Source organism: Falco cherrug, chromosome 1, assembly GCF_023634085.1.
Source record: "Falco cherrug isolate bFalChe1 chromosome 1, bFalChe1.pri, whole genome shotgun sequence".
NCBI classification, from domain to species: Eukaryota; Metazoa; Chordata; class Aves; order Falconiformes; family Falconidae; genus Falco; species Falco cherrug.
The window spans coordinates 109,229,417-109,252,875 of NC_073697.1; the positions used below are offsets into that span (position 1 = coordinate 109,229,417).

Here is a 23,459-nt window from a genome sequence, read left to right on the forward strand (position 1 = left end):
CTCAACTTTTATCACTATGAAGTTATTATTTCTTGACGTATCAGCAGGGTCAGCTGGTGTGCTGCAGGGCCCGGGCAACGACGGCTCCCCCCACGGGCAGGGCCCCTGTTCAGACGCCGTCGGCGGGTCTCCGCTCTCCCGCTGGGACCCTGCCAGGCCCGGCGAGGGCAGCGCGGCGGGAGGCCCCCCGGTGCGCCCCTCCTCCGGAGGCAGCCCTGCACGGGACGAGCCGGGGCACGTTTCAGAGGCAGCGGCCCCGCCCCGAGGCGGGGTAGAAAAGGGAGGTGTGTGTGTATCGGGGGGGGGGGGGGGGAATAGTCTGCGTGCCCCGGAAGCTTTCCGCTGCCCCTGCCGTTTCCTGCCGGAGCAGCGCGACGCGGTCGCTATGGCAGCGGGGCCGTGGGGCTGGGGGGCGGCGGCGGCGCTGCTGCTGCTGCTGCTGTTGCTGCTCGCGCTGCTGCTCGGTGGCGCGCGACGCTTACGGCGCCATTACGCGACCGGCGGGGCTCGCGCCTCCCCGAGGGGAAGGGCGGCGGCGGCGCGGGCGGATGGCGTCCGCGCGTTGCTGGTGACGGCGCACCCTGATGACGAAGCCATGTTCTTCGCCCCCACGGTGCTCGGCTTGGGCAGGGCCGGCGGCCGCGCCGCGGTGCTGTGCTGCTCCGCAGGTGAGGGGGGGGCGGATGCGCTGGGAGCGGCGGGGCACCCACCCCCGAGGTGCCGCCGCGACTGCCCGTAGGGGCCGCGCTTCCCGCCCGTGATGTCATGGGAAAGCCGCCATGATGTCATCCCATCCGTGGCCTCGTGATGTGACGTAAGCCCCAGGCTGTGATGACATGTCAGTGCTTTGGAGCAGCAAGCGGTGCTGGTAGCGTGAGGCAACCCCACTGGGCTGCGATACCACGTGTGATGTCACCGTGATGCCACACACTGCCGTGCTGAGCCTCATGGCTCTCTGGGCCTGTGCTGCCATGATAGTGTGGCACCGCGGAGGAGCCGCCTTGCCATCCATCTGCGGTTTGGTGTCCTAGTGCACCCTCATCATATCCTGCGCAGCCCAGAGAGCTGCCATGCACTGGTGGCTTTGGTCAAACTTACTTTCTGCAGCGTTTCCGCAACTGCACCCGGTAGCAAAATCTCCCTCTGCATCTGAACCTTGTGCTAGAGGTTTCATAATCTGATCTCCGGTTGCAGCACTGACGTACTTTCACACTGTGCTGAAGTGTCTGTAAGTTGTACAAAGGCGCTGCTTAGCACAACCTTTTGGCATCTCCTTGTAATTCCATTGTATGGTAGAGAGAGGACTTGCTTGGATGATGCAGTTTTAAAGTCATAATGATACATTTGCTGAAACACATCTAAAAATAACAGTTGCATGACAACCCAATCTCAGAAAAATAGGCCTGAAGGGAACCCGAGGTTGCATTGTTGGTCAGTCAACCTGAAGGCAGAATCAATGTGTTGCCATTTGCTGCAGACAGATGTCTAGTTTGTTCTTCAGAACTTCCGGGGAGGTTCCTCAGCCTGTGTGGTCTGGGTCAGTGCTGGCTGAGCTTTTCTTCACATCACTTTTTCCTGAATAATTCGTGTAATTTAAGCTTGTTTGTTTATTTTTCCTCTCTGCCATGAACATGGAAATCACAGTATCTCTGTAGAGCCTCCTACATATTTTAAGGCCGTTATCTGCCTCTTGTCTTATCTTCTCCAGACTAAACAACCCTGTTTCTTGCAGTCTTTCCTTATAAATCATGTTTTCTCTGATCATTCTCATCAGTCTCCTTTGGACTCTTCCAGTTGATTCATATCTTTTTTGAAGTGCAGTTACCAAAAACTGGAAGCAGTACTCCCGCTGAGGCCTTTCTGGGGCTGAATAGAATGAAAACATTCTTACAGGCTCCACAGTTTGCCCAGGACAAAAATTTTTCATAGCACGTGACACTCCTGTGTGCTTCTCGTGATGTACCAAAGCTCCAGGTTATTTTTTTCTGCAGAACTGATACCTAATCAGTTATTACATTGGTCAGGTTTTTTGTGCATACCAACTAACCTCATTTTAATCAATCTTTCAGACCATATTGCTATACCAGAATTCATGAGCCTGGGGTGAAAACTAAAGATTATTTATATTTGTTGAGAGGAGTACTTCAGACTACAAACATTTACATCTTACACTGATGGCTACTTACATTTGGAAAAGGGCTCTCTGTGTTTTTGAAAGCTCCAGCTAGTTCATTGCCAACTTTTCTGGTTTTGTTTTGAAAGCTTTCTGTCATAACAGACCATATAGGTGAGAAGACTGGGATTAAACTATTGTTGAAGTCCAGTGGTGTAATGGCTTTACTGATCGCTCTATACCTCCCATTCAAGATTTAGTGCAAAGCTTTCAGTTGTCTTTGCTGAGGAACAAAGGTCTGTGGATTCCATCTGGCTTTTTCACAGCTATGGAGAGATTACTGAAGTGCAACTCTGCCATTTCAGTTTTGGGGACTAATACACTCCTGCTGTTAGAGAACTTTCCAAATAAGTGTTGTGTTTCTGTTTGTTTTGTTAAATTTTCTTTATTCCTGATCTAGTGACGTGAAACATTGTTTGACACTGCCTTCTATGTATGCCCTTGCATGTCTTTGTAACGGAACTAGCGGCCCATATAGGAGCATATATTCACTGAGCATGGTAATCACCCATACATTTTTCTGTGCCTCTTACTAGTCTTTTGGGTGATTCACATGGTTCATCCTGTCATTGTTTGTGTGATTGATGATGACAAATGAGTTGATCAAAGACTCTGCAAATTGTAACACTGAGATGAAATTGTCTTAGAAACCATCGTACTTGCAGTTTTCAAATGTCAATCAAAATAACTTAGAAATGAATTGGAATTACAGCACTGTGAAAAAAACCCCAGTCTTTTATGCACTGAATAATCTTTGACTGACATAATACCTCAGTATGTGCTTTGCTCTCTGTAGTAGCTGCCTCTCTATTGAGTGCTCCATGGATGAGGTCCAGCAGCATCAGCTATTCAGCTGTTTTGCTCTCAATAGCTTCCCATTTTTTCTTGTTAGCATTTATACATTCCTGATGTCCTGACAAGTTTCTCAAGCTGTGGAACATGGGTCTATTCCTTTGAGTTCGGCAGAAGTTTGGTATGTTGAGAACAGTGGTACTATTTGGATAAAACATCACCTGCAGTCAGCTATCACACTGCATTGCAGCACAAAGTATGTTATCTTAAAACACTAGTGTTGTTAATGGCCTTGCAAAAAAACAGTCTAAAGTGAGTCCCACTGTACTCAATTTAATCCATCTAGTGAAAGTGCACACTTAAATTAATTTTGCTTAAGCTGGAATTTACAACTGAGATGCAGACTACCAAGCTGACGTTCCTCAGCAAACCCACATCTAATCATTGTCATAGACTCCTAAAACCATTTACTCACAGTCTGCAGGAAGAGTGGGTTTTTTCTAGTTACTCTTCTTCCTCTTTGAAAAATTTACAAAGCTTGCTAGGGATGGCTCAGATTGCAACACTGCTTGAGAGAAATGCTAGATTTAGATGACTCACACGCACAACAATAAAAAAGTTCCAGTGTAATTCAATACAGCTGACTACAGACTTGAATCATACATTAATACTCAGCTGTATTTTTTTTCATTTTATTACTTCAAAGTTAAAATTGGGTTGCAAGTACTGCCCTGCACAGGGCAACATTCTGGAAGGGGCCGTCACAGCTCTGGCATGGACTTTGCATGGCTGATGCCAAGAAAAAATATGGGAATGTCTGGGCAAGATGAGAAAATAATTCACTGAAGAAGGAGGCAGTGTTTAAAGATAATGAATCCTGCTTCCCTGCTAGTTGTTGGTCTCAGTCTAACTTTTCCCAAATGCCTTATCTAAATTAGGTTTCTAATCTTCTTTTGGTTCTGTAAGTTGTGTGAAGCTTGCTATACTTGTTTCTGTCTGAATTTCCTCTGTGAATGATGGACACTTCTGAAAAATCTTTGTCTTAAACCAGAGATTGTTATGACTGAATTCCTCATTTCTTCAAATCCTAGTGCCATCACTGTATTTTATTGCAGTATCCTAGTGTTATAAGGCAGATGCACTCATTAGAAGCAGCCCAGACCATACTATAAACTTTAATTGCGTATAGTATGTGCCGTGGGACAGGCTTTCTGTGTGTTATCTCAACAATTCTGTCCCAAGTACTTCGGACTTGCTGTTGAGCTTGGCTTTGTGGGCCTATGCTGTTAAGAGTACAGGAGGGAGTTCACAGTATCATGTCTAATAGTGAAGGAGGAGTGACTCTTTGGCCGTTCTAAGGAGATTAATTATTACTGATTTGTTGTGAGTACTTATTTTTAAACAAGTGGACTACGATCCCACTAACCTCTTTTACAGAGACAACCTGGAAATTTGCCAGTGGTAATGACTTTTAGTCACCTCACTGCAAAGGCGGTTTCTCCTGTGTTTATGGAAAGATCTTGCTCAATTGTTTTGTAGTATATTGGTGCCTTCCATTCAGATAATGTGTAAGCAGTTAGTCCATGTATATGCATATTAGAAGCCTCCTTTTCTTTCCCCACAAAGTGCAGTCAGCCTGTGGAGTTCATGAAAAAAGATACTAAATCTTGCCAAAAATTTAACAATGTTCAGAAGTGGATTAGGCATATACCAAAATAAAACAAAAAGCCCAAACAAAAAACTCAGAAGATCTAGATATGTTGATGTTTTAAGGAATAAGACATTTGCTAATCAAACATGTTGTTGGAAGCAGTTTCCCAAGCAGATTATTCCAGAATTGTTGTTTGGAAGATCTCTTATGTCTTTGGCAGAATCATTTAACTTTAACTCTTAGGATGAGGATACTGGACTGTTGGACCACTGATCTCATTTCTGGTGCCTTTGCCAAATAAACTCCAGAATGGCTTGCAAGCCACACTCGGTGCATAAATAAATATGAGGAATGTAGTCAAGGTGGGCAGAACTTTGCCTCAGCATTTTAGCCTCAGCTAAGCTGGGTGTTGCTCAGGTAAAAACTATGAAGTTTGTCCCCTGCAATATATCTGTTCCTTTATTTAAGGTGTGGTGCTCATGCTTACTGCTTTGAGAAAGAAGTCAGGTTGTAAGACAGTGTTACTGTGTTTGCTATTTTCAGGAAATTATTACAATCAAGGAGAGATTCGTAAGAAAGAACTGGAACAGAGTTGTTTTCTTCTGGGGATTCCTGCTTCCGATGTAACAATCATTGATCACAGGTAACTGGTTTCCATTTAAAACATGGTTTCATTGAAGTTTTAAAGAGGGGGCGAAGTTCACTTTAAAGTTCAATGCAAGCTTACTGTATTAGTCTAAAAAGTCTTGAGGAATCTCAAAAAAAGATCATATTAGGTATTTTTGTTAACATAAATGTAATTAATGCAGGAGACAATTCACATGTATGATGGGAATCATAATCCCTAGGTTAAACGCTGTTGATATAGCATCTATAATTACAATAACCATACTTGTTGGAGTCTGGCACAGTGTATTTGGGCAGCATGATCACATTTTGTTACGCTTGTTGCAGTGTTATACAGACAATTACAAATTCTCTGAATTGCCTGTGGCTGGTTTGTCTGTATGCTAGTCTTCACAGCGTTAGTGTGGAATTCTAGTATATTTATAATCTGGTTTAGTCCTGGCTAAAGACAAAAGTGAATTTTATCACTTTTTTAAAGTGATATTAAAGACAGTCCATAATAACATGGCAGTAAGATTCTTTCAAATTAAGCCATACAACAACATCGTTTTTCTAAGGTGTGATGTTGTTTTCTTTAGTTGTGTGTAGATACAAACATAGGTGCTAAAGCTGACATTCTTTGTTTTGGGATTCGTTCAGGAACTTTTCTGGGAAGGTGATTGATTTAACACTTTGAATCAGTGAAACTCAGAGCTAACATTGTAAAGGCCTCTTAAATTGTCTGATCGCTGTCTGTCTAGGGTTGATAGGAGCTGAACTAGATACTGACTGCTAGGAAAGATGGTACAAGTGGTTGTTTCGATTGTGAACAACTATCATACAATCCATAAAGAATATTTTTGTTCATGAAGAAATAATTTTAATAGCAACATATTGATCTAAAGCCACACCAACTAGAAAAGCCAGAGTTGACAAAAATCTGGCTCCAGGCAGGCTCTTTTCCCATGAACATATTTCCCCTTGAGCTAAGGCAACAGAAACCACACTCCAGAATATGAATCTTCTGGAGTTCTTTGCTTTTTTTAGCTTTAGGTTTCTCTCCAAGTTTTCAGCTCACTTACGAAAACAGCATAGGAGTTGTTTTTCCTTTGGAATGAAAAGAGATGTTTCCGTTCACTTCTCATGAACTGGGTTTGGATAACTTCAAGTTTTGTAGTACAATCATATGACAGTGCCCAAAACGTTTTGGGAAGGGATAAGGAAAAAAGCTGCTAAGCTTTGCTAAGCATGAAGTCTGCTCAATGAACCATCTTTTGAAATTAGCAGAGAGCCTAGAAGCCTACTGGCCTCTCATCCTCCGATGCAGTGTGAGGTTGGTTAGTATGTGATGCGAGTTACCTGGTACGTCTCCGTCATAATCACAGACACACAGTCCAGAGGACTGATTTTGCAAGTAATGCTCTGGTTTGCTCTGTAGGAAGGCAAGGGCCATTTCAGAGAAATAGCTTGGATCATGCCTCTTTATTACTTTTATTAATGGTATTACACGTATTTATGTAAGTAGTGACTGATACGTGATTTCCCTCAGTGAATGCCTGAAAAGACAGATCCTTCCCATTGCCCAGAACTTCTGAGCATGGACCAGAATGTGGAACGTTGTTCTAAGAAACAGGTTTACATTTGAGATCTTTATCTCTGAGGTTGTATTGCTGTGAAATAACCTTCAAGTTGTATAACTTGCCGTGTGGGTGCTCTTCATGAAAAACATATGTGGATCAGGTGTTAGCAAAATGGTAGAGGATCAGGAATAATTTCTAGGTGACACTGGGTTTTTAGATTAGCTAGTTTTTAGAGTACTATTTTCCAGCAGTTTAGACAAAGCACTGGAACTCAGGGGTCTTGAAACTTACTCAGCGTTCCAGGATTCCTTAAGGTCAGTAGTTTTCCTAGGCCTCTGTTATGACTTCTGCAATTTACAGATTATACAGAAATATTTCCCAGTATGGCATGTTGTGAAGCTTGCTAAATTAATAAGTTATCTACTGCTAGATTTACATGTAAATCCATGTCTATGGAGTACAGTCAAGGAGGGTGTTGCTCTTTAGCATTTTGTCTTCCATAGGCACTGTTTAAGATCACAGCCCTTTGGCTTTTTTTGTTCCCTTCCTAACTCTTTAGAAGATAATTTTCCATCAGTATAAAGAACTAGCACATTGCTTAAGGACTGCTGCTGGCATGCTGCCCATCTAACATTTCTTACACAAATACTGGATGCTTTACATTATCCGAGCTGCAGATTTGTATTTTGGTAAGGAAAGCCCAAAGGATTGCTAGGTCTGGATCTGCTCCAGCCATTGTAGTGTGGAGCTGAGTCATGCTGCTTCCTCTTTCTTCGCATGATCGGCAAGTCAGTGAGTAGAATTTTCAAGATGTAAAAGGGGAAACACATCTGAAGAGCAAGGTGATTGACTTGCTCTGTCATCTCGCTTGGCCAGGCAGGTATCAAATCAACGTGACATTTTGAATTATGTGTGAATTTGTAAAGAGAAAGCTTCAGTCGGTCAGCCTATGATGAAATCTGTGTTAAAGACCAAATCCTTATGAAGCAGTCCCTTGCCTTAAACAATGACTGTCTCAAGTATAGCCAGGATTCCTAGGGCAGGTCTCGTTCAGTCTCTTAATCAGACAACTTCTTTGCGCTGATTCTCCGGCAGGTGTTTGATGTTGTCACTGTGTTTGTTACCTCAGTTAAAGACAACTCAAATCTTCTGCACAAATATGGTCCCAACTGTACCCGCATTTCAGCCCTAGAGCTTTGAGGTCTACAGAAAAGTTTTTTTTTCTAGAGGCATGTCTAGGAGTGAAAAGGGGCATGCAGGACCATGCAGCATCCAGTTACTGTAGGTGAGCAGATGGGCATACAGACAGCCTGTTCCAGACTGGTTTAGATTATATCGTTGGTCTCTTCCTATCTGTGAATAGTACAGGTCAGGCACAAGATTTGCAGGGTTGTCCCCTGAACTGGCATGTAATTATCATAGCTCCAACACTACACCAACTAACAGCTGCTTTTAAGGGAGAAAGGTTTTACAGTCCACTTTTGTTACCGTTCCCACACTAGGCTTAACACGTGGAGCAGCCCAGCTCAAAACTAGGACTTGCATTGTTCAAAGTTAATTTCTGTACTGTCACAATTATGCCTGCTTCTGGGAGAGGGAGGAGTAGCAAGAGAATGAGGTCTGAAACTCATGTAAGATAAAAAGTCACTTCATTAATTATATAAATGGTAATGTAAACTCTGTGCTTTTTGGTACATCTTCTTAGGTGCCGCAACAGTGGACTTTCTTGTAGCTGTAAAAATGAGATATCATTTGCTTTATCTTACTGTGCCATGATCCCAGCTTAATTTTTGCAAAGACTGGTATAGTTCTACAGATCTGCAGTGAAGGTAAAATGAGCGTAGCTAAAATATGAGTGGTATAGATACCTCTAATGCAAACACAGACCAACTCAACTGAAAAGCTTGCTACAATGACATGTCTAAAATAGTAGATAAATCAGATGCTGGACATTTTTGTGGTGGCAGAAGGGTCTAATTTATAAAAAATAGGAACAAACAAAAAAGGACATAAGTTTTCACCAAAAGTTCTATTGTTCTTTAAGTGTATGTTAGACTTTGCTGCCAGATTTAGCTTAAAGTTTGAATTGCTCTGGTAATGTGTGGGCAAATAATCAACTTAAAGGAAACGAGTACTTGCTGAGCAGGGCAGAACTCCATCTTGAGAAGAACAAGTCTGAGTAACTGATTTGCACTGGAGGTGTGTGGCAAATAGAAAGTTCAGCTTAGCAAGGAGGAGAGCTTGTGAACAAGTAAAAAGGGGGTCCTGCATGATCATGAAACACAGGGATGCTTTTTCTTCCCTGCTCTTCAGAATATGCAGAAAAAAATGCTTCAGTAATAAGGTGAAGAGAAAGTGTTCATATAAGGACTGCTTTGGGTGCGGGTCTTTGATGTGGCACTGCTACACTTTTTCTTGGTTGTTGCTCTGTCTGGTCTTGAGAACACAGTGAGGTGAAAGTGCTCTAGTCTCCAAAACCAGTTATCAGGTCACAAGTCATTGCCATGGTTTTGGACTTCTAAATGTACTTTGTTGGGAACTTACTTGTATCTGAGAAAGCTATCTGAAAGTAATTAATCTGTGAGAAAGCTATCTGAAGTAATTAATCTGTGAGTGCATACTCCTGAGCTAGAAAGCTGTCTTTCATGGTAAATGGAAAACCAGGAGTGAGTAACTAATTGATCTAATATTAGGAGATAGTTAAGCTCCCATTAACATTAGGCACATCTGCCAATGCTCTCTGGCTGTCTACTGGCCTGTAATATTACACATAAACAGGAGGTGTTTTCTAAGCTGTTTTCACTTGAAGAGAACAAGCAAAAAAGAAGCCAAAATTATTCTTTTTTTTTTTTCTGATATCTGTTTTGGGTTCATGGAAAGATAGGTATCAGGTGTTTCACTGCAGCTTCTGAAGCTTTTGTGCGTAATTGTACTGGACAGAAAGTAAACCCGAGTATTTGCATCTTTAATATGACAGAAAATATTTGGCCCAAGTTTGTACTGCAAAGAAAATAATAGCAGAGATTCATGTAAACTAGAAAATTTTCCGTTCACAGTACAAAGGCTTACTGCAAATAATGTTACATCTGTTTCCAAGTTTCCATGGAAATTGCACTCCATTCTCTTTTTTATTATTATTATTTCACTTAAGTCCAAAAGGGCTCTGATTATACAATGCACAGGAGAGAGGACATCTGCCCATGCAGAATCACAGGCTCTCTGCAGGTTTTTTTATGAGACTGCAGAAAGGCACAAATTCTTTTTTTTTTTCCTGTATAATAATTCTTTGCTGTTGGGATTGCATTTTTTCCCCTACGAGGTAGATAGTCTTTATTGCACTTCCTCTGTTTAACTGCTAATGAACTTCCTTCCATGAGCTCCCTGTGTCAGAAGAGTGAATCTCTGAGGTCATGGGAAAATATATCCTTAAATAAGTACTGCGTGTGTCTGATTGTGACAATCAGAAAGATATAAAAACACTCAGACTCTTCAGAGAAAGAAATATGTAACTGGGAATTCTAATGTTTTTATAAAAAACTTAGAAGTATACAGACAGACAGTTGAGTAGTATATCCCATTGATCCAGTTGGGTTTTACTGTACTTAGGTGGTTCATTGATGTCTTTATTGATTTAAATGCAGGGTGCTGAGTGCATGAAGGCTCAAGATCCAAACTGTAGAGTGAGAATATGTACTGCAATTAAGAAAGCTTGCCCGAAAACTGAGGTCACCAGAAGTGCAGAGATAAAATCCTGGTCTCAGTCAGGTCTGGTGGCAAAGCTGTCAGTGATTTCATCCCAGTTTCTGACTCACTCGTTTGCAGACCTGTGTCATCTTCTGAATGGGATTTGTTTTAGATGTATTTATCTTACTTAAGTGTTTCTGATCAGAAAGGTGATACTATTCCCCAATGTTTCTTCTTCCCCTGTTATCATATTTCATATTTTGGAGTCGATATTTAATAGCTTTAATTCTGCTGAAATAATTGTGGTAATTAGTTAGCATTTTGTCTTCCTAAGTTCCTCATGATATTATAATTTGACATTTTATTTTATTGCTACTTCTAAAGAGCTGATCTATGTGCTGACTAAAATTGCTGCATGCTTTATTGTAGAAGAGCTGCATATTTCAGTAGTGAGCGAGGGGATTCTCTTGATGTTACTTATCCCAGCAATGCTGTAAAGGCCTTTATTTTTTGCAGAATTTTCTTTAATTAAGAATGGCATCTGTGGGACCAGAAAATCTTATATGTAAATTGGTCACATATCCAGTGTGTATTATGGGGAAATCAACCTACATCTTTTGAATCAGTCAAACATACTCATAATCATCCTGAATACTAACATGCTTTAATACTACAAGAAGGCATGAAGCCTTTGTCAGTCAGGTAGGTATCTTGATGTTTGTGTAATCACTGTAGCCAGATTTCACTTCTGTTTAGTATAATTCTTGAAATCTAAATTGTTTTCTTTCTGAGAAGACAATAAAATATTTGGCCACCTATTGTTATTTACATTTCTAAATAAACAGATAATTTTTCCAAAATGCTTACCACATGGCAGCTCATGCTGATACTTTAGGACATCAGAGCACTTTATAAAAAGGATTATATCAAAGTCTGCCTTCCAGCTTCTGCTTTTATAAGTGTTGCTCTATGGAATAATTTAAGAGGAAACTCTTCTGGGGATTGAGATGTCTCTCAGCCCTCCAGGAAAGCTGCTTTCTGAAACAAAGGCTTGTGTTGCAGTAAGTTAGATTTAGCTATTTTGTCCTAAGTTAGATATTTTCTGTAATAAGGAAATCTGCCCTTTTGCTTCCCTGGGGCTTCTGTGAACCAGGTCCTTACTCAGCTTTCTAGCATAATTAATTTCCTTGCTGTACAAAAAGGGGGAAGGTCTGTGGCAAAAGGGAAAATAATCCTTTCAGTGCTAAAGGCGCATGTCCCCCAGATTACCTCTGTAGAGCAATGAGCAGTGGTCCTTTTCAAAACATTCAAGGATTCTCCTTCAGATGTCAACAGAGACCTGTCAAACCATGTCAGTGAAGTCACAGCAGGGTTTGATTAAGAGCAAGAGTCTGGCCAGAAAAGCCAAGGGCTCTGAATAAATGCAGGGGGAAGTGAAGGAGTGCTGCTAAAGGACAAAATGTCTTTATGGAAATCAAGTTAAAATACTAAGCATTGAGATTTATACTTTTAATGCTCAAGATTATTTTAGCAGAATAAAAACTATGAAATACTGTTCTCAAAACATGAAAGTCGAGGATAGGGGTCCCAGCCATTCCCAGAATCTGATGCAAGTTTGATTCAACTTAAAAAACATCAGCACTGGTAAACTGATAGTAAGAAAAGAAATAAGGCTGTGCTCAGGAGTCTGGGAAAACTGGCTAGGGCTGAAGACAGGGAAATGCACTAGAACAGGGAAATCCACTAGAAGTCCGATTTTTTTTTTTTTGTTCTTTCTTAGCTCATACCTTCAGAAATGCCTTTTACTATTCTTTCATTAATGGCCTTTAAAAGTACCCCACATACGTTAAAGACAGGCATCTTTGGAGCAAAGAAAGCTTCAATGGCCCCTCCTGAATTTGCAGATTGTTCATGCCCCAGCTCTGCCGTCTCCTGGTAACACAAACAGATACGTTGACTGGAGCGATGCAGTAACTAGACCACTTGTGTCCTTGCAGAAGGAAGTGTCTTTGGGTTTCCAGTATAAGATTCAGGGTTTCATATTAAAATTATTTTGAGTGGAATTTCTTCACGATGCTAATAAGTTATAGAAAGATACGGTCATTAGATTAAAGCTATTTTCAACAGTTATACCCGAGATTCCCCTTTTAAACATGACAAACTATAACAACCTATTTATTTTGCTCGTTCGACAGTGGAACAATACAGTGCGTTTTGCCAATAGACACCCTGAGGAACTAATGGAGAATGACAGGCGTTTGCCCTTTGCCCCAGAAGGTTCCCTGCTTTGATAGCCCAGTTACATCTCTGTTAGTCATCTTAAACCTGCAGCTGCAAATGCCTTGCTGTTAATTATAGGCAGATTGAGGTCTTCTGTCAGAAGAGAAAATGGTAAACTCGTTTCCTTAAAGAGTAACAGTTACCTCAGATAATCACAGTTAAGTTAATCACAGAGGAGGAAGAAAACAAAAAAAAAAGTAGCAGGGATCCAGCTCAAGCTTTTGAATCTCTGCATTCGGGCTTACTCAGGGAAAATATATTTTTGTTTCTACTGGGAACACTCTTAAAAGCCTTCTCACAATAATGGATTGGGCGTTAACGCCTTGTTCACAAGAACTGTGTGGTTTCTTTGTGTGTTCTCATAATCTTATTTTAATTGTAGCTACAGTACAAAATGTTGAGTGCCTCAGTTAAAATAAAGCTGTGAGATCTGAGGCTGTGACATGGTTTGGAAACATCAGTCAGTTGCATCTGCAATGGACTTGCATTTTCTATATGTCACGTAATTACTGTGTTGGAAAACAGAGGAAGGAAGTTTGCAGCCTCTCAGTCAAACTCCCCTAGGGGATTCAGCTACAGAAGTGCAGTTACATCAACTCCCATTTTTCCTAAAGGACAGGATCCTAGGTGCACTAAGTAGCTCCTGTAGGTAGTGTGTACCTGTACTCCCACATCAGTTGAAGGTAATTGCAGTAATTTCCCCCAAGTTGCCTCAGTGTCTGGGAGACAAGAAGTTTCAGTGTGTCTAGGGGCCTCATGACATTAAAATTAGTTGTCGGTTTATTCCTGTTCCCCTCATCTAACTGCTAGTTCGGTCAGTCACTAGAAAATGTATGAAATAATCAATATTTGAGCATTGGGAGCAAGGCCTTTATTAGGCTTGTTAAGGGAATGTTTCTAGTTACAAGGCATAGTGTCAAAGGCTGTCAGACTGCTTCAAATGCCACGATACGCTGTCTTGCTGAATGCCAGCAATATAATCCTAATTTCTTGGGTTTGTTTTCCAAATTCCCATTGAAGTCAGAAGGCTTCTCCTATGCTGGCAGCTAGTAAGAGAACAGAGGAAGCAGTGCATACAGTGCCTGAGGGATGAGTGGAAAGCATCGCCTTCTATGGCAGGCTCAAAGGGTTGAGTTGATGAGCTACAGAAGTACGGTGTCCTTGGGGCCTTTGGGACAGGACCATGGAGTAAAGGAAATTCCCAATAATTTTGCCTCCCCCTAAATATAATTGCAGGGCATTCAGTGGGGACCTTTCTGGCTCTTTTACAGAAGACAACAGTGTCAGGATAGAAGAAAAAATTTCTTTGTGGACATCACTCCTGAGTAATAAAAGGGGCTTCGTTACTTTCATGTTGAGTGAAGTGTTTTATTTGTTATAGGGATAGCAATGTTTGGACTGCAGACACTGTAAAGGCTCATTGGGATTTTTGTGAGGATGTAGATGTACAAATTCTGTGTTTTTATACAACATATGTTTTAGGTCTACATCAACCCAATTCTTCTACATAAGTGGTAGAACGGAGCAGTAGAATTTTGGATGCCATTCTGTCCTCAGAACCACTTTCTGGTCCGATCAAAATCAGTGAGGGTTGGCCATTGACTTCAGTAAGATCAGAAATTGTCATTGAAACAGTCAACAAGAGAAGACAAAGTCTTGTTTAAAAAAATGTTAGTATGGGGAAAGTTGGAAAAGCAACTGTACAATGTTGTGTAAAATGTGTTTTCTCTTAATGACCTTCCAGTTCAGATTGGCTCTGTTTACATACAAATCAAAAGCTGGTTTGCCTAACTGCCAGCACAGCTCAGTCTGGGATCTGAATATCCAGCTGTGTCTTTTGCCTCTGACATCCTCCCAGTAATAAAAGTTGTGTGGCTGGGATTTGGCTACAATCGCAGATGATGTGTGAGCCAGAATTGAATTCAGCCTGCTCTTCCTCTGTAAGACAATAGAAGTTAAAACTTGTTTGTGTCAATAAAATAAGCGTATACAAGTCACAACCCCTCAGGGACCAGATACGATGAATAAGATGCTCTTTTTCCATCATCACATTTCTAACCCTGACCAATGTTAGTAATAAGCCTGTGAGAACTCAAGACTTTTTGTCTTCCTCATTTCAAAGCCGGAGCAGAAGTTTTCATGGAGTTTAGCTGTGAAGATGCAGCATCCAGAGAACAGACATAATTGTGACAACCTTTGCAGTGCTATCTAATCCAGGTTCTTTGTTCTTCACTTTCAAACTCCCTGAAGGGTATGGTATGTTAAGTGCTGTCTTTGCTCTGTAAGCCTGTACTCTTAACAGCTTCCCTGCAGTTTGACAAAGTGACAGAGACAGTAACTTCACAGGTGAAATGGCACTGCTAGCATACCTATTAGTTATCACTTTCCTGTTTCAGTCTTTTCTCCAATGGTACGTTAGTAAACTAGGCTGCTTTGTGTCGCAGAGGCTCTCAAACTTTGCCATACAGAGGTTTCTGTTTGGTAGCTTGTCAGGAACTTGGGTGTTGTACCTTGAGAGACAGATGCCAATGGAGCATGTGGTGATAGAGAGGTTTCAGGTCCTGGGGTACTGTCTGGATGTAGGGGAAAGCTGTCTCAGTTCCTAAGGGAGCAGTGCTTGATGAAACTGTATTTATTGCAGGGTCTTCTTTCTTAGTGTGACGGTGAAAGCTCTGGCTGTAGTACTGCACCCTGTTAGCAGTTTCACTTGCAGGTTGCACTTTGGCCACATCATGGTAAAAACCTGTTTGTAAAGCTATATCGCAGTTAGGCACACCATTTGTTATTGCCACTTTTTCCATGTATAAAACTCTGTCTTTCAGATGATTGAAAGCTCCTCCAGCTGACAGTGTCAGTGTGAACCAGCAAAGGTGTTCTCAGCGGTCTGGAATCTGAGGCTCCCCAAATGCTTCTAGCTGACTGCAGTGGGGTGCTGCTCTGCAGCAGCATGATCCAGGGCTGCCTTTTGAAGCATCCTACAGCCAGAGAATTCCATTTGTATTTTCTTGGCTGAGTTTGTTGTGACATGCCCTGTTATTTTTTGCATTCTCTGTCCATTCTGAAGTTCCCCCAGGCATCCCTACAAATGAAACATTGCATCACTGGGGAAGTGAAGCCTTTAAAAGTGAATGCTTTCACCAAACACTTGGAGCAAATACAATCAGCTCTCATCTAGCAGAAATGGACTTGTAAGTTGACATCGCAAAATTTGGGAAGAACAATAGTCCTTTCTTGAGCGGTTTGATGCAGTTTTTCAAAATGCTGAGCTATGCTGTTATTTTTTTGCCACATCATGAATGGAAGTTTTATATTTGCATAGAGCAAACGTAGAAGGGTTTACCAAGCAAAGTGGTTAGAGCACAGAGCTTTACTCTTCAAAATCCTTTTGAAGGAAGAGAAATATTAAGTTCTTTGCTGAACTCTGCTAAGGTCTCTGACCGTCTCTGTGTTTTACATTCATCCTTTAATAATCTTGCCTTGTTGCAGAGCTTTGCAGATAGACCTATTACTGTTTACATACTATTCTTATGGTGTGAAATGCTGTGTAAATGTTAAGGATCATTATTAGAGTTTTGCTTGATAGTCATAGGGTTAATTTCTTTCTCCAAAGAAGGAGATCTGATTTAGGTTTGGCACAGCAGGAGGGAAGACAGAGGATTTTGTTCTGCAGGAAACTAGGTCAGCAGGTTTTTATTATCCTGCTCGACAACCCAATGTGGTTTGCATTTAGGAATGAACTCAGTTGACATTGTGTATGGTCGATTTCCTCTTCCCAGAAAGCAGGCCTCAGACGTCGCTCTATACATTATGGCTTTCCCAAATTGAATGCAAGACAGTATTTAGCTGAAGAAGCTCAGGCAGTTGTGAGTTTGTTAGATATGTTTTTAGAGCAGTCTGTCAGGAGTGCCTCTGGAACACGGAATGGAGTCCAAGATATTTTGGACAGGAGGAACAATAGGGCTGGAATCTTTTCAGTCACTGAAGTGCATCAGAATCAGAGAGATCCTCATTGTTTTTACACCCCATCTACTGATGATTGTTCTTATAGCCTGTAGCATTGTTTGGTTTTTGTTTGACTGTGGTCAGATTCTGATCTTGGTTCTGCCAAAGTAAATTGGGAGTAATTCCCTTGCTTTCTTTGAAGCTGCTGCTGTGTGTGGCTGAGATCATAGTGTGGTCCTGCAGATAACCTTTAGATGGGCAGCTTTCAGTTACAACTTTTGGACATCATGACTGATGAAAGATTTGAATAATTCAAGACTTTTTTTCATATCTTCCAGCTTTCTTGACCATATACCCTGCGGTGTATGCTTTTCCTGGGCAACTGAGAGTAAACGTCTGTGTTCTTTACCTCTGCTTGTTGAAGACCAAATTGTGGCAGACTTCAGGCATGTTGGAGAATTCAGGCTGCCTTTCTTTACAGATTATTTTGACTGTACTGAACAGTGAAAATCCAAGTAGTTATAACTTTTAAAAAAAATCTGCTTTGTTTTGATTGTAGGGATCAGGTAAGGGTGATGGAGCTGAGAAAGGCTATAGATAACATCTAGGAAAATTTCTGAGTAATAGGATTTAAGGCTGAGCATCTATTTCCAGTTTTATACTCTTGTTGTTTTACAGACTTTAATGTGAGTTAACGGCTTTTCAGCATAATAAAACCATCTAATTCAGTCCTGTTCTAGTCTTTATTCAGTTCTGGCATTGAGAAAGCCAGACATTTTTGCAAACCAAGTTTGGCTTTTAAAGCTGAACAAGGAAAATACAGGCAATACTGAGAACAGACAGCAGTAGGTTGCCAGCAATTCCTGGAAATAATGGAGTTTCACAACCATTCCCTGCAGATTGGACATTATGGGAGGAAAAATACCCTTGTGGCTTACACGGACAGCATAACGAAAATGCAAAGTCTGTTGAGAAGGTTTATTATGGTAAAAATTCAAATGCCATTCTTGGGTTTGAACCAAAGAGCAGCATATCAAATGCCTCAAAATGATGACAGCATAGAAATAATACAGGTCAGAAAATTGCATATGGTCTTTCCTGAACTTGCTTTTAATGTTGTGTTAGGCTGTACATTTAGTTGTCCAGTGCCTTTGAATCTTTAAACAGTTTCAGCTGCAATAAATGTGCTCATATCATTATCTTTTGAAATATGAACATGTTAAATGGGGATGAAGAAAGTTGGTATTTCTGTAATACCCTTGTGCTCTTACGCTGTTGGCATCTCTGACTGAGAGCCAAGAAAGTGTCAGCGCATGTCAGAATGAGAGGCATAGGGAGAACATGTAGCAGGCAGACACGTACACGCAATAAGCATCTGAGCTGAGGCAGCATTTTGAAAATTGCCTTCTACATAATGAAACAGGAGGGGTTGTAGGAGAATCTCCATAGCTTTATTCAGTGATGATGAATTATTTCGTTCAAATTTGTAGCAACTCAGAAAATATCACTATGTTGCTGGAAGATTTGGGTTGTATTCCTTACTCCCTAAATTGACCTAAGTTGAATTAAACTCTTATCTTGAGAGATGAGAAAAGATTCTCTCTGCTCTAGTGGCTCTCCATAATGTATATTGTATCTCTTGAGCCTGTCAGCCATGTGAAGCTTTTGGAATGCAACTCATAGGATAAATAGGTTTGGTCATTCTTACTGTGAATAAAAATGGTACAATCCTACATTTTTAGAAAGGCTTTTTATTCCCCAGAATAGTTCAGAAAACATCACAAATCACTAGCATATCAGAGCTGTCACTGAAAATGCGGTAGCTTCTGGGCTGAAACAGTGACTGTTAATAGCACTCAGTAATGCCATGTGTATAAAAAATGTCTGCTGCTGTATATTTGTGCTCTTTCAAATGAATGAACTCAAGAGTTTCTAGGCTGAAAATGAGGTTGGTAATGCAGAAGAGCAGTGCACGTATGTCAGTGAATGAACAGATGCTTGCAGAAGACTGGGATAAGCAGATGCCGAGTAATGCTGGTGTAAGAAATAAGCCATTTGTGCCCATTTGGGAGCTCTCCTGCATAAAGGATGCAGCCTGCAAATTTAAGTAGGTTATGATGTTCTCCCCTATGGCAGGGGCTAGAGGCCAGTCCAGTTAACTGCAGAGGAGTCACTTTGTGGAACAAACATGAAGGCACTAAACTAAAATAGTCTTTCAGAGAGCAGTGGCTTTATACGGGTGCATTCCTTTTTTGTTTGTAAATGTAACCCTGTCTTTACCAATTAGAATAGCGATTTAATGGTTAGAATGTGATCTCTGAGCTATAAGCACAAACCCTGTTTATCCCTTTTGCGGGATAAAATATATTTAGTCTTACTTTATTTGTAGTTATTATTCCTTCTTAGTGTTTTAACCAGTAATTAACCCTATCCTTTGATAGTTGTTTACAGCTGGGAACAGGCTGACAAGAATAGTGCTCTTTGTTTTGCAGTAAGGAGGGAACTGTGCCAGGTAGCTATCCTGTATTTGTTTCCCAAACTCAGGTAGCCATCTCCTGGGCAATCCCTGTACCAGGAGAGAGGGAGCAGCAATCTTAAACATGGCTGCTCACTGCTGATCTTTTCTGAGGGTGGGAATTGGTTGGTTGATTGATTTTATTGACAAATTATTGCAGGCAAAAGGTGCCAGGCTGGAAGCACTGGTAAACAGTAGACATAGGTCCTATGCAATATTACTCACAACAGAGTAACTCTACACACCATTACATGTCAAGTACACTTTGTTGTTGCTTCAAATTGATTGCTTGTATCTGCAAGATTACTGTCCATTGTCATACACTTTTGGCCTCTTTCCTTGGATGCCAATAAGAAGATTAATTAGAAGAGGGCTAAAACTGTATTAGTATTTAAGGGAGATTTTTGTTTCTGTCCTGCCTTGTCCCTTTATTCCATCCCAATCCTTTATGCATTATGCTCAAAGAGGTACTGTAGAACAGAGTTGAAGACCCTCTATACAGGGTCATCATCCAGCTTCTGCTATGTTTAGGGCCCTCTGTATCTACAAAGAGGTAAGGTGTAGAGGAATGAAGGCAGTGGGTTGATTGACACTGATAATACACAGCTGTGGCCTTGCTTCAGAGGCAGTGGGTTGATTGGCATGGATGATGTGCAGCTGTAGCTCGTTCCCACAAAGTGGTTAGCACTGAGTAGTGTAGGGGAAGGAGAGGCTGGATGAGGGAAGAGCCTGGAGAAGGAAGAACCTGGATGTAGCAGAGACCAGGAGGAGTGTGGTTGGTCCTCTGGAGGATGGAGAAAGAGCATGGACAGTAGAATTTGACCAATGGTAAAGCTTTCTGCTACTTGCTAGTTTTGCTTGTGCTGTGACAGTTGGTGCCCCATGTGAGAATAACTGATTTGGACTCAAACTGCAACAGCAAGGAAGGACTTTTTGTCTCCATCCTCATGTATCCTTATTCTAGGAGAACGGATGTGCTCTTGCAGGAGCAATCTGGAGCAGTGCTCTGCCAGCGCAGGATATTTGATATATAACATGTTCCATACCTACTCCTACAGCAGCTCATTCTGTTGACACTCGCAGTGTTCTTCCACAGTCCCCTTGCTGGGGCCTTCGCACAGCTCACATGTGATCTCTGGCTCCACAGCAGCAATAACATTCAAGTAATCTCTTGGACTTTCCCAGTGACCTGTATTAACCAGAAGTGTCTTGGGAGGTTTCCCAGTTCCACCATTCTCTTTTGGTGTTTACAGCTACAGTAACTAACTCCTGACATTTATGCCCATTTTGTCCTCTGATTGCTGTGCCTTGGTGCCTGTTTGCACATGAGGCCTTCTGATAAGGCAGGCATTTGACCTTTCTATTCTTAACCCATTAACATTTAGAAGAGCTCTCCTCACCTCTAGAGGCTGTGTTCTTCCCCCTCCCCCCCAATATCCCTGTTCCTGCCAGATAAGATTACGCCTGGGTTATGTATTGATTTAAAAGCAGAGTGCCAAATGCAGCCCACACCAGTTCAAGGGCAAATACTGAATCCATCTGAGTGAGTCTGCATGGTTTGGTTCAGTAGTGGAAAGGTAATGACCAATGGCTCTTTTTGCCCCTCTCAGCAGAACCTGAGGGCAAACGCTAAGGGTATCAGTTATTTATTGTACTAGTAAAATGAACATTGTGGCTGCAGCAGGTACCAGTCCAATGTGCTGTTTCCTCTTCTTCATCTGCACTTAAACAGGTGAAGGGGTTGAAGTGATTATTACAACTCATTTGCTTGAGGCAGTGTGTTTGGTAACCTGCATGTGGAAAGGAGGTTCTTTTGTTTTAAACCAAGCATAGTTCATTGAATACTGCTGTGTCACTTGAACAAATTTCTTCACCTGTGTGTATTTTCCAGTTTTTGAAAGTGGGAACCTGTTAGCAACCTAGTGAATTCTATATAGCAAGAACTATTGTGGGAAAGTAGCTATTTTGACAAATGTATATAGCCATTTATATTCAAATACAAAGTAGTTTGTTCTTTGCTAAAAATTAGTCATTGAAGTATTCCCAGATGTATGAAGCGAAACTAAGAAGCTGTAAGAGAGTAATTGCAGATAGCCAGTTAAACATCAGCTCCCAGTGCTGTAGCTATCGCACAGTATGTGTATGGGACTATGTGAGCAAGGGAGTAATGGGTAGGAGTAAGGGGATGTCACTGCCTCTTCACGTGTTGTTTGAATGTCTCTTGTTTTAGTTCAGTATCTTGGTATTAAATCTCCATTTCCAAAAGAATATTAACATTTGGATAATACTTGGGAAACTGTCATCAGAATGATAAAGGTGTGGAAAACAAGCCTAATAACAGGTGTTTAAGGTGCTCGTGCTATTTGCTTTATCCATGAGATGACTTGATAGTGACACAGGAGGATCTCCATGAGGAAGAGATTTGTTGGATGAGTCTGCTGAGTATGTTGTATGAGAGTAATGACCACAATGGTCCCTGTTGGCTCTAAAAATCTGTGACAATGATAATAACTACAATCAATCGTAAGAATTAATTAGCTGGCAAACCTGATTTTCCGCTGCAAAACCAAAAGCTACTGGAGCAGGATGGATAAAAATTTATAGCAATTATTAATATTTTATTATGTTAAATTAAATGGTTTAAAATAAAACATTGTTATTTAATGTGCATTTATGACCATCTGTACTAAGAACTAAGCTTCAAGTAGTCTACTAAGATAACTTACATGAAATTAAAGAGGCAGGCAGTATGCTTTTTGTTGCCAATGTTTAAGAGAAAGTAAAACCGCTTAATTGATGGAGGTCTCTGACTAAGCGCTAGAGTGAATGACTCCATTTTAGTTGTCTTATTTTACATAATTCAGAAACTAGGTAAGTCAGAGTTGAGAAACTCATTCAAAACTGAAGGAGGAAAGCTTTTTTTCGTCTTGTGGTCAGTGAATAAAAATAGATGTGAAAGTCTGTTCTACTAATTTTTAAGATGCTTGAAGAAGAGCACACATGATCCAAATCCAACTGCTTTAGTCTCCTTAACTACAGTTAATATTGACTTTGTTTACTGGATCTGTTAGTTTTCAATACCGTGTTTTGGAAAGCTTTCCCATACATTTCTAGAATTTCTAATGTAATTTACCCAGTTGCTAGAAAACAATTAAAAAAACCTGTTTTAACAATTTTAAGCTCCAGTTTCCATCTCAGCTCAAAACTGTGCAAACCATGAATAAAAATTTTAGTGGGGAAGAATACTTCACTGCATGCTTCTTAATACAATAAACTGTGAAAATTAAATTCTGTGCTTGGCTGTAGAGTTGTTTTAGAAATAACTAAATCACTTAGTTAAAATGGGTGGGTTGAAGTCAACTGCCCTGCACTGAAGGCAGAGGTAGGTAGGAATTTTGCAGTTGATGTACTGCTGGATTGATCCCAGCATTTGTGATTTCTGGGTAAGTGAAAAGTACATCACTGCCAGGGATCATTGTTGTGGGGCCTTTACCACGTCGTTGCTTGAGTTTGCCTGTAAGCAGTCGCTGTGGCAATGTCAGAAGTAATCACTGGCCATTTGAGCAGCCTAATTGAGAGAGGCTAGGCACAGGAATGGAAATGCTCCCTGCCAGTGCTTTTAGAGATCCTGATTTACGTGGCTGTTCTTTTATTTTTTTTACCACCCCTCTTCAAATGTTCCATGAAGTAAATTTTTTGCCAGTGACTCAGAGCAAAAGAAAATTTCAGATTTTTGTGGTGAAATAATAGATGTCTGGGCAAGTCTTCAACTTAAAATGTTTTTTTGGCTTATCTAGTGTAGCGAACATGCTGAGATGTGAGTGTGTGAGCCTCTAGTTATGATTAAAACACCAAAAGCATAGGACATAGGAAGCAATAAAGTATTACGTAGGAGGAGATTCATCATTTTTGTGACTTTGTTTAAAGAAAGCCCAGATGTGGGAGTAGATATCTACTGAATCAATCATTTTCTAAGCCACAGATGACCAGAAAATTAATAAAAAAAGAAAAAAAAGGTATTAGAGAAGTAAACATGCAGAACTTAATGTTTAAACAATGTACCCCAGACTAGTTTGGCCGTAAAGTGATCTGCATTGACAGTAATTTATTTGGGAATATTTAACCCTCAGAATTTAAGTTCAGGAGATAGTCTTGGTCGGTGGTTACAAAGACTGGGAGACAGGATTGCTCCAGCTTGATTCTGCTGCAGAGTGTGTGCAGAGAGACAAGTCCCTA

General features: G+C 41.0%; 1 protein-coding gene across 2 annotated transcripts in view; it reads left to right on the forward strand.

The window, feature by feature from the left end:
* The first annotated feature begins 326 nt into the window (after positions 1–326).
* The window catches only part of PIGL (phosphatidylinositol glycan anchor biosynthesis class L), a 62,025-nt gene continuing 38,892 nt past the window's right edge, over positions 327–23,459 (forward strand). Inside the window, exons 1-2 of one of the 2 annotated variants that reach the window (XM_055718414.1) lie at positions 327–668; positions 5,160–5,259. In XM_055718414.1, the coding sequence (XP_055574389.1) occupies positions 386–668; positions 5,160–5,259 (383 nt within the window). In that variant the 5' untranslated portion in view covers positions 327–385. The remainder of the gene's footprint in view (positions 669–5,159; positions 5,260–23,459) is intronic. The other variant, XM_055718407.1, reaches the window with a different exon arrangement.